Source organism: Henckelia pumila, chromosome 2, assembly GCF_033568475.1.
Source record: "Henckelia pumila isolate YLH828 chromosome 2, ASM3356847v2, whole genome shotgun sequence".
NCBI classification, from domain to species: domain Eukaryota; kingdom Viridiplantae; phylum Streptophyta; class Magnoliopsida; order Lamiales; family Gesneriaceae; genus Henckelia; species Henckelia pumila.
The window spans coordinates 80,299,049-80,312,081 of record NC_133121.1 but is presented as its reverse complement, the minus strand read 5'-3'; the positions used below and the strand labels follow the sequence as shown (position 1 = coordinate 80,312,081).

At 33.9% G+C, this 13,033-nt stretch overlaps 1 protein-coding gene across 1 annotated transcript; it reads left to right on the top strand.

Moving 5' to 3' along the window:
• The first annotated feature begins 2,572 nt into the window (after positions 1 to 2,572).
• On the top strand, positions 2,573 to 4,878 carry LOC140879733 (8-hydroxygeraniol dehydrogenase-like). The gene is made up of 5 exons (XM_073283594.1): positions 2,573 to 2,733; positions 2,868 to 2,981; positions 3,480 to 3,993; positions 4,104 to 4,257; positions 4,465 to 4,878. Exons 1-5 carry the CDS (start codon positions 2,576 to 2,578, stop codon positions 4,665 to 4,667), a joined length of 1,143 nt encoding a protein of 380 aa, XP_073139695.1. The 5' UTR covers positions 2,573 to 2,575; the 3' UTR covers positions 4,668 to 4,878.
• The last annotated feature ends 8,155 nt before the right edge of the window (positions 4,879 to 13,033 follow it).

The window sequence follows — 13,033 nt, the reverse complement described above, 5'->3', positions numbered from 1 at the left end:
TAGAGTCTCCATGATGTTTCAAGTCGTAAGGACTAATGGTGTACAACCAAAACCGCGGACTTTATCCACTCGATAAGTGATAACCACTTGGAAAGTCCGGATAGGGTAGTTCGATTATTCATCCTATGAATATCCATTTGCATGCTTCGAACATCTCTATGTTCCCTACCAATGAAACGTGGTACTCCGCATCGCAAATGCTAGTCTCAAACTCGAGCGATCCTTATCCTTATTATCGGACGGCTCAATCGACTAGGAACGGTTTTAGAACATACAGTGACTATAAGATGTATTTCATGATAGACATCTCCATGTTCTACCACATCTTACATACACTATAGTATATTCAAGGTCTTTATCAAAACAACAATAGTATATCACAATATAACAATATGAAGTAATATAAAGTCATTGCCATAAAAGTGTAAATAATATTAAACAAAAGATTGTTTATACAAAGAGTCATCAAAGCCCATAGCCACACAGTTGGCTCACTGGGCACCCACTCTTACATATATTATATTATATATATATATATATATGTATATATATCTTTCATATTCAATTCCATAGTTCGCAGAACATTTTAATCATATTTTTTTTGTATAATTTCACAAAAATATTCAGTACTAGATTTTGGGTGCAGGATTGAGAGGCCTCCCTCTATTGTCTATGCTAAACTTGAAGCAATTTTGGTCGGTTTAAATATGGCTCGGGACAATGATTTCTAGATTCACTTTATCACTTCGGATTCTTTTTTGGCAGTGCAAGCAGTCACAGAGGAGGATATGAGTTATACGACTGCGCTTGAGGATGAGATCAGATTTCTACTTGGTCTTGCTTTTAATGGCTCTCTACGACACGTTCGAAGATCGGCTAATAGAGTAGCTCATTCGCTTGCTTCTTTTGCTATTTCTAACTCCACACTTTTTGTTTGGGTGCGGGGTGCTTTTTCTTTGTGGTTGATAAAACTTGTAATCAAAGACCTTTCATGATTCAATAATATTACAAGTTTTATTCAAAAAAAGTATCAAAAAAATAATTAATTTTTATCTATATATTTTGATTGATAATTTAGTTTTATGAAAATTAATTCTTTATTTTTTTATATGCACATAAGTATGAAAGCTAGTTATTATATAAATTTATTCCTAGAAGCTAATTTTTAAAAAAAAATTCTTTAATTTGTTAGATACCATGTTGTTACTCAATTTTTTTCCAAATATCCATTTATCATCGTTCTATTATTCATTTATCATTGAAAAGTTTAAGACAATGTTATATGCACAAATGTTACAAAATGCAATTGAAATTACAAAATTATCTCTACACTTTATTTGAAAAAAATCTTTTAAAAATGCATTTAAGATAATTTTTTAATTACAAATATAATTTATAACTCAATTTGTAATCCAATTTATACACAGGGGCGGATCCAGGACGTAAAATTTGGGGGGGCCGCATATTAAGTGACGAATATGTGCGACAGTATTAGAGTTACCAATTTCCAACGATGATTATTTATTTCGCTCTTTTGACTTTAGGTTTATACACTATTTTCTAAAACTTTCTCTTTGAGTGTGATATATAAAAGAAAAAATTGAGAAACTTTATGTTCGAGAGCCACATATATCTGTCGATATTATTAACGAAATAAAATTAACTTAATAAAACTCCTAATTTTTTGTAATTTTATATTTAATTTTTAAAATTTAAATTTAAAGTTTAGAAGTATTTTTTTAAACTAATTTTTTAAATATTTTTTAATACGAGAAAAAATTGAGGTAAAATAAATTAAGAAGTAATGTTTTAGTTTTATAAGAAATTCTCATACTTTCTATATATGAAAAAAAATAAGTCAATTTAATGAAGATTTAATAATAGACATTAAAATTATCTCAATTAAAAAAGATTGAATAAGTGTCAATTAATGCATGAGTTCAAGAAAAATAAATAAAAATCATTAATCCATGAGTCAAAGACAAATAAATTAAAAAACTATAAATGAAAAATAGTAATTTAATTTAATAAAGGCTTAATAATAGATATTAAAATTGTCTCAATTAAAAAAGATTGAAGATGTGTCAATTAATCAATTAGTCCAAGATAAATAATTATTTTTAAAAAAACATTAATCTATGAGTTTAAGATAAATAAATTAAAAAAAGTGAAATTTGGGGGAAGAAGGTTTCGAACCGTTGCCCATTTCCAAAATAAAACTGTGCAAGCCATCTAGGCTAGAGACTTAAACATAAAATTTGGTAGTTATTAAAATTAATATACATACTATATAAATATATTCATATATAATACTAAAAAATTTTAAACTTTTCGGCGGGCCGTGGCCCCGGTCCTTACGTAGATCCGCCCCTGTTTATACATGTAGCAGGATCCGTCTAATCTTTGTCTTGTGGTGGAAGGATGTAAACGAGTTTGGTTTGAGTCTTGACTTTCACGTGTTCTCATTTATTCATCTTACTTTTTGTGAGCTCACTGCTGACGTCAATAAAGTTTTCCCCGACAAAAAGCTCATTAATTAATTTTGCTATAAATTCCCAAGTACCAGTCAATGCTCATGCAGCTGTTGTCTTTGGTATTCACCAGTCATTGTTTCTTGCGAGTTTTTTTCATACCAATGGCGAAATCACCGGAAACAGAGCACCCAGTGAAGGCTGCTGGATGGGCTTCAAATGACACTTCGGGGGTCTTAGCTCCTTTCAACTTCTCTAGAAGGTACGGATCTTAGTTTTCATTTGTGTTTCGGATTTTGAAGACCTGGGAATAATGAAAGAAAGGTCAAGTCTTTTTCTTATGAGAAAGATGGGTTCTTTCGGATTGTTTAATTTGTTTCATGCGTTGTTTTGTAGAGCTACCGGGGAGCGTGATGTGCAGTTCAAAGTTCTGTATTGTGGCGTTTGCCATTCTGATCTTCATATGGTCAAGAACGAGTGGGGGATTACCCAATATCCTATTGTTCCTGGGTATGATTTACACTGTCTGTGTGTGTGTGTTCATGTGTAAATATTCTGTGAATATGTGTTCTTGAGGTATAATGGATCATGGGTTCTTGAATCTTGATATTTGCATAAACGTGTATGGTGGGATTCAGTCTGCAGATTTATACTGTATCTGTTTGTGTATGTGTGTTCTGGTGTAAATATTTTGTGGATATGAGTTAGTTGATGTATAATGGAATATGGGTTGTTCTTGTACTCTGATTTTGGAGGAATTCAAGCTAGTTTGGGGTTTGGTTTTGGAAGCTATTTTTCATTTTTCATGTGCAAAATGAGATGTCCTATTACATTTTTTGTAGTTCTTGTCAAGTGTTAGCTTCTTGACCCTTCTTTGTTGCTGTATAAGTATGCCTAATCCTCAACTGAAATTTAAATATTAATCTGAGGATTTGATGTATGTGGCGGTGACATCATTATGGTAATCGAGACAAGGGACTTTATGTGCATATTTTTCTTGATATCTAGGCATGAAATTGTTGGAATAGTAACCGAAGTTGGTGAAAAAGTGGAGAAATTCAAGGTTGGAGACAAAGTAGGCGTAGGATGCTTGGTAGGATCGTGCCGCCAATGTGATCAGTGTGCTATCGATCTCGAAAATTATTGTGCCAAGCAGATACTCACATATAGTATGCCTTACTTTGACGGGACGGTGACATATGGAGGTTACTCTGATATCATGGTTGCGGATGAGCATTTTGTTATTCGTTGGCCTGAGAATCTGCCTCTTGATGTTGGTGCTCCTCTCTTGTGTGCCGGGATCACGACGTACAGCCCTTTAAGGTACTTTGGACTTGACAAGCAGGGGATGAACATCGGCGTGGTTGGTCTTGGTGGCCTCGGCCATCTAGCAGTGAAGTTTGCTAAGGCTTTTGGGACTCATGTGACAGTCATCAGTACGTCGATTAATAAAAAGAAGGAAGCTATCGACGTTCTTGGTGCTGATGGGTTTTTGATTAGCCGTGACCCTGAGCAGATGCAGGTTTCTTTTCTTCTCTCTTTTTGTCAGTTTCAGTTGATAATTAGTTTCTTGAATTCGAGTATGATGGAATTATTATATATTATCTAAGCGATTTTCGCGTGTGTGCTTAGGCTGCAGCCGGGACATTGGATGGTATCATTGATACCGTGTCTGCAACTCATCCCGTAGTACCTTTAATAAGTTTGTTAAAGCCCAACGGGAAGCTTGTCTTGGTTGGTGCTCCGGAAAAGCCAGTTGAACTGCACTCCTTCCCTCTGATTCAAGGTGAGTAAATGTCTTTTACCAACAAGAAACAAAAAATTCAAGAGAATAGTTATAAATTTTTTTCAGATGTATATCTTATCAAATCGTGTAGTGAAAAACAATAACATTGAAAATTTGTTTTCATTTCTCCTGTTAACACTCTAATAATACCGACTTATATATTCACTTGTTTATTTTGGCACCATGGTCGAAAATGAATGACTGCAGGGAGGAAGACAATATCCGGAAGTGCAATCGGGGGTCTGAAAGAGACGCAAGAGATGATTGATTTTGCAGCAAAACACAATATACTGCCGGAGGTGGAGATGATCAATATAGATTACATTAACACGGCCATGGAGCGTCTCCTGAAGTCTGATGTGAGGTATCGGTTCGTTATTGACATCGAAAAGTCGTTGAAAGTTGAGTAAGACATTGGAAAAGTTTGCTTTCTGATGAGATATTGTGTTAGGAGAATGGGAGTAATCGATTCTAGTTTTGTGTTTTTGTACCTGTTTTGTTTCGAAACGATGTGATGCTGCCACAATAAGCGATTTCGTTTGTGTTGTATACTGTGATATTGTGATGCCTATGAGTTATGATGATCCTATGTTTGCAAAAAGATGGCTGCATTTCAATTTCTATGTTGGTTTTTGGCTTCTTTTTTTCATCCACCTTTCAATCTGTTTTTCATCCACTTTTCAATCCTATGTTTCTGTTTAAAAACAAAGAGAGATCACTGGTTAAATTTAGTGAGTTTCTGTAACTATAGGTAAAGTTTGAAAAATGGGAGTCGAGGCATGGTAAGTTTAGATACCGCCAACCGTGGGACCGCTACCTAATTATTGGTGCAGTTATACGAGAATGTGCATACCGAATCAAAGCATTAATCCGCAATCTGAAGGTGTTTTAACCTTTTCTTTTTTAGATTTTCTTGAATTAGCATACAGAGCAACACATGATTTATGTGGTTCGGCCATAGCATATATGGATATTTGATATTCTTCATAGTATCAGTCTTATTCTACATATGTTCTTTAAAATTTTTAAAATAAGTTCTTGTTGTTGCACACGCCAATGGAAATCTGAGCAAAGATACAGGAATTGTGCACGAAGATAAGAACAGAATGTAGTTGTGCTCTAATAGAAGTATCACCTGCATTCAAGAAAATGACTCAGGCAGCTCCAGCTGATGTACAACACATCGGAATTAGGATTTGGATTCAAGTTTTGTTGATAGGCCACTCTGATCAATTTGGTGCATTACTTATGGTCATTTTGTTGCATGAATTAAAATAAAATTAATTAGATTGATTTGAGTGATTTCGGTGAGTTAAAACTCAGATGTTGAATGATTTCTGCTGATATTTGAACAATTATTCATCTACATATTTTGATGTTTTCACTTGAATTTGATTTTTGTTGTTTAATGTGTTGCCTATGTTTGATGTTGAATTGTGGTGGATTGTGTAAATTGAAGTTGAATGTTTTATTATGGGTTTGGCAATCGGTATGCGGGGAGTGAAAGGTATGGGTATTAGAACAAACTTCGAATCTCAATTTTTTAGTAATGGAATGCACAAATCCGTTACTAAATTTTGTCACAGACAAATATAAAGACAGAAATAATATAATTATGAAATGAGTGTTCATGATAAACCAAAAAAAAAAAAAAAAACAAGTCATAATTGAAGTCGCTAAAACCACTAAATTTTAGTCAATATATTTGACTAATCCTCATGTTAAAAAACAAATGTTTCACTATTAACCTTAGTTTAAATAACTTTTTTCAACCAAATTCCCATTCAAAAATTCCACATGACGCAACTCAAGATGAAGTGACAAAATTATATATATATAGGAATTTTTAGCTGTCCAACCATGTTTCTCCATTTGGTCCGCGACGTGGGTTTTAGTGGTTTTTGTTTTTTTTTTTTCGCATTTTAGTGGTCGCGGACCAAGTGGGAAAATATGGTTGGGCAACTGAAAATTTCTATATATAAGTTTTGTTATGCTGCCTAACAACTATGCCCAACTCCGTGCCCACCATGTCCAAGTCAACTCACTAAGTGTACTGGTCAACTCACTTATTGTACATAGTGGACACGGAATTGGGCATAGTTGTTGGGCAGCATAATAAAATTTTATATATATATATATATATATATATATATATATTTTGTCGAGATGTTTACATGAAAATTTTAACAAATTTTTTTTTAAAAAAAATTAAATACTACAAGTCGGCCGTCAGCTCAGCTGACGTCCATAATTTCCTAGTGTCCAGGATATCAAATACATATATAGTGTCCAAGATATCAAATATATATATATATATATGGACGTCAGTTGAGCTGACGACCCACTTGTAGTATTTAATTTTTTTTTAAAAAATTTTGTTAAAATTTTCATGTAAGCATCTCGACAAAAAATTTTAAACAAAATATAAGTGAGACGTCAGCTCAAACCCTGCGCGCAAACTAGTGTACAGGGTATCCTCCATATATATATATATATAAACAAAAAAATATAAATAGTAATTTAAGGTTTTTTTTAATATTCTAATAATATATTTAGTTTGTTTTTTTTTTTCTAACAAATTTTTTTTACAATACTAGTCTTATTTGACAACTTAAGTACAAAAACACGTGAAATAAAAATAAATTAGAAATAAGATTGACGGTTTTATAAAAGGTTGCGAATTCATATGGAAAAGAATTTGTCCTTCAATTCACGGTTTTAGGGATAATTCATAATTATGTCCTTATAGTTTTACCATCGTCCCGATTATATCCCTTTTCTTTGTTATTATCCAAAATTATCCTTCATTAATTAAAAAATTTCCTGAATATGTTCTTAAAATTAAATAATGCCTATTTACCCTTTCTTACCATTTTTTAAGAAATTATGCATAAGCTCATCATGCTTCCGTAAGATTAATTAAAATTTAAATACATCTTTGACCATAGTGTCATCGAGTCATACCTGCCGAGTTTTACGAAGTGCTCCTCACACTCAACCACGCAGTCGCAACAGATGGTTTCTGCACAAGCTCCTTCAATGACACCCAGTACAGCCTTAATTCGTCTTCTACCTTAAGGCGTATGGTATATAAAATTAATTATAAAATATGCTCATGGATAAACAAGAGACTTAGAAAATTTATTCAGACAACATATTATTACAAAAATCAACCTCCTTTGAAGAGGAGGAGATAACTAGTTTAGCTACTCATAGTAGTCTTGTTCTTGAAATACATAAAACAGAAAATTAATACAAACTTTAGAAAGAGAAATATTACAATAATTTTTATTTCGTAAGAAAACTGAAGGGAATGATCGATGTTTTCAACTTTCTTAAATGCCTGTATTTATAGCTGAAGTTCCACTCGTTTCACCGAGAAACTTCAGGAAATCTTACAGCTGTCTTTAATTATTTATGCCATTATTGATGACATTTGTCTTGAATTTTTTATGTCATTATTGATGGCATCTTTTACTAGTGGAGGAGTCACATGTCTGCCACTTTATTTTGGCTCTATTCTCCTCACATGTCTTCTTTAATTTTGCCGGGGCATCTTTTTGCTTTTGAAGTGGGCCCCTGTGAAAGCGTGTCTTCAGTGGTCCTTGTCCACCTTTGCTTGTCTCGAAAAAATCCTTCCGATCCGTTCGGGGTTTGAAGGTTTTTCCAAATTCTGACTCCTTTTGGTTTGGACATTCTGGGCAGATCTTTTCTGACCATCTTTCGATATGAGCCATATTGCAAAATTTTCGGCGAGTTTCTTTACTCCCCGGTAGCTTGTTGTTCCACAAAAGGTTTATCTTCTTTTTGAAGAGTTCTTCCGCAAAAGTCGTAGTTTTTCCTGTCATTGTATTTAACAGGAATGGTCCATTCATAGAATTCTGATAAAATTTAAACGAAAACTTGACATTGTCCATCTCGGTGAGATAGACCCAGATACTCCATGCCCTTCTCGTTGAGATTTCATTTTCTCCGAAAGTGGACACCAATGGTACTTCTTCAGATATAGGATCCTTGATAAATCTTTGATTATTTACATTAGGTCTCCTTAACTTAATGAAATTAAAGGACTCATGTGATCTTTTTCCTATTGGTTCTGGAGCTGCACTAAAGAAGTATAACTCGAGCACATCTCCTCTGGACAAATGGTAATTATTTGCTCATGTTTCTTGGACTGCTTCCTGAATCCATTTTGGTAGCTGTGATATCTCCTGGAAGCCTGGTGAAGTTGTATAAACTGAGGCTAAAGACCCAAATTCATACCATAGCTTTACATCCTTAGGATTGACATTATTTTTTAGTCAAATCCTTGAATATATTTCTGCAACATCAACCCTGCAACTGTTTGAGTTAATTTCACTTCTTGTACTTAATTTCTCCCACCTTTGTTGATAAACCTGAAATGAAGAAATGACAACTGGATTAGTATCAATCTTAGATTTGCCTTTGTATGTATTGGACCTAAGATTGATCTCTTCCCCTTTTACCCCAGAGGCGGAGGGTTGACTTGATGAGTTATCCTCATCAATTGTTGCTTTATCTAGATCATCAAAAGCTGATGATAGATTAGCACTTGTTTCCTGTGTTTTAGAATCCTCATTATCTTGTTTCACAACCGGTGGCTTTATTTCTTGTTCTTGTTAAACCAATGGTTTTAGCATATCTTGTTTATGATTAACCAATGGTTTCTCTATAGCCTTTACAATTGGCCCTTGAATAGCAGCCCATAATTGAGTTTGAGCCTGCATACATCCTGTAATTCGATTAGATACTTTGATCTGATCAGCTTGTTGTAACCTGCCGGCCATTTCAGCATTAATGGCTAACTGGTTGAACTCGGTTTGAAGGAACCCAAGGTGTTCCCTGAGATGCCTCTGCATTTTCATGATGAAATCCATGTCACCGCCTTCCATCTCTTGTTAGAAAATCTGCAAGAATATTTTCATGAGATTTAATAATAACAGTATCAAAAATATAATTTTGACATAAAGCTTGCCATCTTAATAATTTAGTCTTCTCTGGTTTATATTCAATTTTATTTCTTAAGTAAGATTTTACCTGGGTATTATCAACTTTCAAAGTAAATTTTTTAGCAAGTAAAAATAAAGGCCATTTCTCAAAAGCCTTTTTAACTGCGTAAAATTTCTTTTCGTTGATATGCCATCTGATACCCTCAGATTCTGTAAAAAGGCCGCTACATTATCTACATGGTACTTTCCTATCTGGAGTGAGCTTAGTAAGGACTGCAGCCCATCAATCGTCGCTGGCATGTGTAAATAACACCAACTCATCTTCATCTACAGGTATAGCCATTTTCGGGAGTTTCTTACATATCTCCTTTAGCTGGGTTACCTCTTTAGTATGTTCATCGGTCCATATAAATCTTGCATCCTTTTTTAATAAAGGACTGAACACCTTCCTGTACATGGCTAGGTTGTTTATGAATATTTCTGCAAAATTAACTACTCCAAGAAAACTTTGGAGTTGTTTTACGTCTTTTAGTTTATCTGGAAAATTCTATACATTTTCCACAATATGGGGTTGTAGAATTATTCCAGATTCATCAATTTCAATACCAAGGAATTCAATTTTCCTTGTTGCTATGACTCCTTTCTTTTCAGATAAAACAAGTCCTTCTTGTTTGCAAATTTTAGAGAAAATCTCTAATGTTTAACATGTTCATCTATGTTTTTTGATGCTATAAGAATATCATCAATATAAACAAACATGAAGTTGAAATAATCTTTAAATAGATTATCCATCTTTCTTTGAAATATTTGGGGTGCATTAGCCAATCTCATAGGCATAACTTCCCAAATATAATTTTCTTGTGGAGTAGAGAAGACTGTGAATTTCTTACTGCCTTCTTCCATACGAATCTTGTAAAATCCAGATTTAAAATCAAATTTTGAGAACACCCTAGCATTTCATACACAACTAATTAGGTGTTCTCTGCTAGGTATGAAGTACCCATCAAACTCCAGGATTTTATTAATTCCTTGGTAATTATTAACTAACCTGGGTTTTCCTCTTTTTATTTCACCATGATTTCTGACCAGAAAACCTGGATTACTATATGGTGACACTCCTTCTTTGATTAGACCAAGGTCTAAATGTTCTTTGATAATCATTTTCATATTCCTTTGATCTGTTATGTTCATCGGGATATGCTTATATCTAACGGACTCATATTATTTGCCTTCCTTTAAAGTAAGGCTGGCTTTGAGTTGATTTCTATCCCACCATGCCAAAGGATGCTCATTATAACTTTCTTTGAGCCTCTTTTTGACATCTTCAAGGGATACCTTGTTCTACAATTCTATATCCCTATGGGTTAGAGTTACCTTGAGAAGATCCATATCCTCTATTTGGAGTTCTTGTTCTCTTGTTATTTTCAACATAGTTTCTCCAAATCTCCTAGAATCTTTCATCTTTGGGTGAAAAAGTTGTCCTTTATCACTACGCTAGCTTTGGAACAATATTGGCATTTGTCTATAAAAGGCCATCTTGAGTCGTTGAACGGTAATCTTATGATCACAAATGGTAGTAAACATAAGTTGTCTTAACTCGTTATCTTGTGTGTACTTTTTAAATATTTGTAAAAAGTTATTTTCTAACAAGATATCGGCTCCTGTATCATGGAAATATATTGGTGGTGTCTTTACCTTGTACCAAGGAGTCTGACATGCGCCTCCCATAAGGATATCTGCTTGTTTTATTCCTCTGCAAAGAATTAGAATTATTTTCGAGAAATCTCGTCCAACAATTTTTGGCAATTCTTCTTCACAATATGTAGGGAAGACTCCTCTTTTTTGATGTACAAATTCATGCTCCTGAATCAATATAGGTTGCAAAGTATTCAGCCTTATATTGTTCATACAACATCCCAATTGGAATGTATATGGAGAAAGGACTTGTTGTCATTTAAAAGGATTACTAAATGGCCCCGCCATTTTTAATAGGTTGTGTTGCAACTTAGTAATCCGATTAAGACTATTTAGCCTCAATATTTCTAAGGCTTCAGTAGGTAGAGTATGGTTACTCTTTTATACTTCCTCAATGCGTTCTAGTAAATCATGCTCATGATTTACTAACTTCAAGAATTGTTTCTTCCTCTGTTTGTGAACAGAGTTCTCAAATCTGGTTAATGGATTATCCCTTATCCAATTTTCTTGATTGGCCATCTCGTAGAATTTTTATTGAATTCTCCAAGTTTTATCTTTTTCAATAAACTCTATTCCTCTTTCAAAGCGTTTCCATGGTTTATGGTCCTCAAGGAATTCTAGACCAAGAATGAGTTGATCTACTTCTTTTCCTGGAATTCCACATATTTGAACTTCCAATTCTCCAATATTTATCACTCCTTGGTAAGTTCATTTTTCCTGTTGTTCCAAATAGTAAATCGAGTTACAAGGGAATTGGTTCCGATGACTTGTAATTTCGAATACTATTTTTACTTCTTTCCATCCTTCTGGAGATCTGAGTTTTCCTATTATAAAAAACTTCTTTTCTTCTGGTGGAATTTTCTAAATAGAAGATTTTTCCCATCTACGACTTGTCATTCGATTACCCTGAAAGGATAATATTCTGAGTTCTATTTTATGTTCTCTGTATAGAACCGATTGGTCTTGAATTTGAATGTATGTTTCCTGGATTAAGGGAAACTCGATTCTTTCTGGGTAGATTGATTGAGCAACCTTTCCAAAAATCTCTGAAATTTCAATAAACTCATTTCCAATAAATAATTCTGAATGGTGAGTATTAGAAAGAGCATATGAAATTTGATATGTAATAGAATATGGTCTATTACCTTCTTTCATTAATCGTTTTTCTTTGAAATTTTGATGCAATGTCAAGGCTTGACTAAAATCTCTGTTGGCTAAATTGTAGGCTATTCTTAGGTAGATAACTCCTACAATTTTTCCTGCACATAAATTTCCTGAGATAGTTCACAGAATACCATCTTGTATATTCCCCATTCTCTTATCGCATACTACGATGTCTATGGGCGAATCTATTCCTTCTTTAAAAGTAGCTTTGATCATTATTTGGATTGCTCCAATATGAATCCAGGACATCGTCTTTGCTACTTCACTTTTCAGCTTTTGCAATTCTTCTCTTATTTCTTCAAAAGGAATTAATTGCATTTCAATCTGATTACTAGTTAATTCCATGGGGATTGTCATTTCCTTTCTGGATACCTTGTAAATCAGATTGTGTCTTCTTTATCTAAGGCCCAGGTTTCCTAAGACTCTTTCTACTTGTCCTGCCAAAAATCCTTGATATTTCTGTAGAGTAGGATTTTCTCTCATAATTCTCTGGATCATATTATGAGATATAGTAGTTTGACTAAAAAATCCAGCCAAACTCTCATGTGTTTCTTGCCGAAACACTTTCTCTTTACTCTGATTCTGATTCTGATTCTGATTCATTCTCAGATTTTTCTAGTATTTCTTCCTCGTATATACTTTCGTCTGAGGGTATATCCTCAAACTGATATACTTGGACTAGATCTTGATAGAAGACCGCATCATCCATGTCTGGTGTTGCTTCAAAGAGTTTGACTCATTTCTTCTCATTTTCTAGACAATTTGTTGAGATATGTCCTCTTTCTCCACATGTCCAGCAGTTACAGTCCTTAAAAATTTCACTTGCTCTCGTATGAGTTCTTCTGGATGGTATTCTTCCCCTGTTTTGAGATGAACTCATTGATGGGGATGTTCTTGCAGGTCCGCTTCTATTTCCTGATCTATAAGATCTGGCCTTTTGTTTGGAC